The following is a 972-nucleotide window of genomic DNA, read 5'->3' as shown; positions in this document are numbered from 1 at the left end:
TTGTCGTTTGCCATCACTATAAAGGATCAGAGTATACTAAACTTTACACATTATATAGGCTACACTAACGTGATGTTTAGGTGTTTCATTTTACTGTTATACATGATGTACGTTTTTTGGGGGGGGCAATGAAAGTGTTCTAAAATGCAACATTAATTTATTGATGACCTAATAATATTCAACTAACCGCGATATGGAAAGTCTGTGCATTATAATTTTTATTGTGAAATATGCTGCACGTACTTGTTCAAATGTAACTTTTTTAACAACAACAAATCGCCATGTTAGTGTCATGACTGAACAACTCCTTAACAGACATTTTATCTACTTACATTTTTAGACATTAACATTTAGCCTAAATCCGTTAATAAAAAATGTTTTATACATGTAACTAACTGTTGACGAGAGTATACAGTAACTTTAATCTGAAACTACTCAACAATCTGACCAATACAGTAACTTTAATCTGATACTATTCAACAATCTGACCAATACAGTAACTTTAACCTGAGACTATTCAACAATCTGACCAATACAGTAACTTTAAGCTGAAACTATTCAACAATCTGACCAATACAATAACTTTAATCTAATACTATTCAACAATCTGACCAATACAGTAACTTTAACCTGAAACTACTCAACAATCTGACCAATACAGTAACTTTAATCTGATACTATTCAGCAATATAAAATAAATAAGAATACCATGAAAATGTGACAGTAGATTAACATAATTTAAAACCTCAAAATATGATTAAAGTGTTTCGCAGAATTATAATCTCCACCTTTAGAAATATACCAACATTAACCAGTTCAGTGAACTGATTAAAGCTGCAGATAATGTTCACACGCTACGCAGCAATCATGTATCTTAAAATATTTTACCTAAAAAAAAAATATATCTACAAACTTTTATTTGTTTTTATTCATTTCTTAAAATGTAAAAAAACCTTTTCTTTATTTATCGAG

The 972-nt window shown here is 29.2% G+C and overlaps 1 protein-coding gene across 1 annotated transcript in view; it reads right to left on the bottom strand.

The window, feature by feature from the left end:
* The window catches only part of LOC106473468 (acid sphingomyelinase-like phosphodiesterase 3b), a gene marked incomplete at its 5' end in the record, with an annotated part of 7,858 nt that extends 6,890 nt beyond the window's left edge, over positions 1 to 968 (bottom strand). The window contains one exon of the mRNA XM_013934146.2: positions 954 to 968. Within this exon, the coding sequence (XP_013789600.1) occupies positions 954 to 968 (15 nt within the window). The remainder of the gene's footprint in view (positions 1 to 953) is intronic.
* Positions 969 to 972: the final 4 nt, after the last annotated feature.

This window comes from Limulus polyphemus, unplaced genomic scaffold (assembly GCF_000517525.1).
Source record: "Limulus polyphemus unplaced genomic scaffold, Limulus_polyphemus-2.1.2 Scaffold6200, whole genome shotgun sequence".
Taxonomy (NCBI): Eukaryota; Metazoa; Arthropoda; class Merostomata; order Xiphosura; family Limulidae; genus Limulus; species Limulus polyphemus.
This window is presented reverse-complemented; position numbering and strand designations above follow the sequence as displayed.